The sequence below is a fragment of the Dipodomys ordii genome, unplaced genomic scaffold (assembly GCF_000151885.1).
Source record: "Dipodomys ordii isolate 6190 unplaced genomic scaffold, Dord_2.0 Scaffold1641, whole genome shotgun sequence".
Taxonomy (NCBI): Eukaryota; Metazoa; Chordata; class Mammalia; order Rodentia; family Heteromyidae; genus Dipodomys; species Dipodomys ordii.
Genome location: NW_012268857.1, coordinates 5,422 through 8,211, shown reverse-complemented (window position 1 = coordinate 8,211; position 2,790 = coordinate 5,422). Strand labels below are relative to the sequence as shown.

Genomic DNA, 2,790 nt, shown 5'->3' with positions numbered 1-2,790 from the left:
GACTCTTGGTGTTTTTTTTTAATATATTTTATTGTAAAGATAATGTACGGGGGGTTACAGTTACATGACTAAAATAATGAGTGCATTTCCAATCGATCATTGTTACACCCTGGAACTTAACTTTTTTTTTTTTTTTTTTTTGAGTCCGGTCATGGGGCCTGAACTCAGGGCCTGGGCGCTGTCCCTCAGCTCTTCAGCTAAAGGCTAGCGCTCTACCACTTGAGCCACAGCGCCACTTCTGGCTTTTTTTTCTTTTTGCTTATGTGGTGCTGAGGAATCGAACCCAGGGCCTCAAGCATGCAAGGCAAGCGCTCTACCACTGAGCCACCTTCCCAGCCCCTGAAACTTAAAATTTTTTGAACTTGCTGGGTGACGGTGGCTCATGCCTATAATCCTAGCTACTCAGGAGGTTGAGATCTGAGGATCATGGTTCAAAGCCACCCAGGCAGGAAAATCCGTGACTTTTATCTCCAATTAACCACCAGAAAACCAGAATTGACACTGTGGCTCAAGTGGTAGAGCGCTTGCCTTTTGCTGAAGAGCTCAGGGATATTGCCCAGGCCCAGAGTTCAAGTCCCATGACTGACAAAAAAATTTTTTTCTTGAACTTCCTTTCCAGGCGGATGTCAGATGGACTTTTTCTGCAGAAATGCAGGGAAGTTGCAGAAAACTGTAAAGATATTAAATTTAATGAGATGTATCTCGATACAGTGTGTTTGAATGTAAGTATGCATTCATATTTATAGGGTTACCTTTTGTGTGTGCACGTGTTTGTCACACATTTATTCGCTGATGCTCAAATATATTCCTTGCAGATGGTACAGGATCCATCCCAATTTGATGTTCTTGTCATGCCAAATCTGTACGGAGACATCCTTAGGTAAGTCTGGCTGTCTATTATTGCCATGTAAATGTCCTAAAGTCAGCCACAGCTTAAAATTCTCAGCTGCAATTTTCAGTTATAAACCATAGCATGTGTTATCAGATTAGGCGTTGAATTCCAAAACCTCAGACCTGATGTCAGAGACTTCATATTTTCTTGTTGTTGTTCTTGTTGTTTTGTTTTGTTTTGCCTGTCTTGGGACTTGAACTCAAGACCTAAGCTCTTGTCTCTGAGTTTCTTCGGCTCAAGACTGGCACTCTTACCAGTTGAGCCACACGGTGCCACTTCTGGCTTTTTCTGAGTAGTTTATTAGAGATAAGAGTGTCATGGACTTTTCTGCCCAGGCTAGCTTTGAGCCATGATCCTCAGATTTCAGCCTCCTGCGTAGCTAGGATTACAGGTGTAAGCCACAGCACCTGGCAGAGACTCTATGTTGAACAGACCGGACCATTTGTCTATCTGCCAATCAGCTCTGGGTGACTATTGCACCCTGACTTCATTGTTCCCATTTTCCATGTTTTATTGATTGGTTGATTTTGCTCAATTTTGTTCCTATCTAAGTAGACGGTAATCATTTTCCAATTTATTTTCTGTGCCAGTCCTGGGGCTTGAACTCAGTGATTAGACACTGTCCCTTATCTTTTTCACTCAAGGCTAGCACTCTACCACTTGAACCACAGCTCTCCTTCCAGCTTTTTGGTGGTTAATTGGAGATAAGAGTCTCACAGTCTCCCCTGCCCGGGCTGGCTTTGAACTGCAATCCTCAGATCTCAGCCTCCTGAGTAGCTAGGATTACAGGTGTGAGCCACGGCACCTGGGCTCTTTTTTTTTTTTTTTGCTGACCACCTCTTTCATTTGATCATACTTTATCATTCTTTCCCTCTTTTGCTCTCTTTCCCTCCTTTTTCTTCCCACTCCAACAAGTTGTTGGCCAAAGGGCGATTTTTTCTTTTTGTGCCTGGGCTAGGACTCTGCCACTTGAGCCACACCTCCATTCCCAGTTTTTTGTTGTTTCATTGGAAGTAAGAGGCTCATGGACTTCCCTGCCCAGGCTGGCTTTGAACTATGATCCTCAGATCTCAGCCTCCTGAGTAGCTGATGTTCGAAGCCCATCATTCTGTCTGTTAGCAGTCTAACCATAATGAAGAGCGTCCCCTCTCATCTCTTGTTTGTTTGCTTACTGACTGGTTTGCTGGTGATTTGGTGCTGTGTCTATAACTGGCATCCCTTAACCTGAAGGCTGGGGTGTCTGGGCGGAGCCAGGGTGGCTCCTTTCCCAGTGCTTTCAGTGTCTTTTGGGCCCAGCCCCTCGTTCCTCACCTTGCTTCTGGGCACAGCTCTGTCTGCAAGAGCTCTGCTTCCTCTGAGTGGAGAATGGGATTTAACAGCTGAGATCTGAGTACAAGATGAGATGTGTTCCTCTCGCTGTATCCTGTACAATGCTTTTCTGCCTTGCAGTGACCTGTGTGCGGGGCTGATTGGAGGTCTGGGTGTCACCCCAAGCGGCAACATTGGGGCCAATGGAGTGGCCATCTTCGAGTCGGTAAGGGTTCTGCTCCATACGAGTTCAGGCTGGACAGTGGGACAGCTCAGGACAGCTCAAGAAGGCTGGCTGTTACATGGAGGCTTTAACTCTGTACGTTTGTGAATCGTCAAAGAGAATGACTTGGCTGGGAAGGTGGCTTAATGGTAGAATGCTTGTCTAGCATGCATGAAGCCCTGGGTTCGATTCCTCAGTACCACATAAAACAGAAAAGGCCAGAAGTGGCGCTATGGCTCAAGTGGTAAAGTGCTAGCCTTAGTGAAAGAAGCTCAAGGAAAAAGAAAGAAGTATCTCAGGGATAGTGCTCAGGCCCTGAGTTTCAAACCCCAGGACTGACCAAAAAAAGAAAATGACTTTCTGTTTG

The 2,790-nt window shown here is 45.5% G+C and overlaps 1 protein-coding gene across 1 annotated transcript; it reads left to right on the top strand.

The window, feature by feature from the left end:
* Positions 1-622: 622 nt before the first annotated feature.
* LOC106001990 (isocitrate dehydrogenase [NAD] subunit alpha, mitochondrial-like) lies at positions 623-2,462 on the top strand (the record flags this gene model as incomplete). Its single annotated transcript, XM_013036920.1, has 3 exons — positions 623-722; positions 816-880; positions 2,342-2,462. Coding segments are annotated over exons 1-3 (285 nt in total), but the record flags the coding sequence as incomplete, so codon positions are not given.
* Between the last annotated feature and the right edge of the window lie 328 nt (positions 2,463-2,790).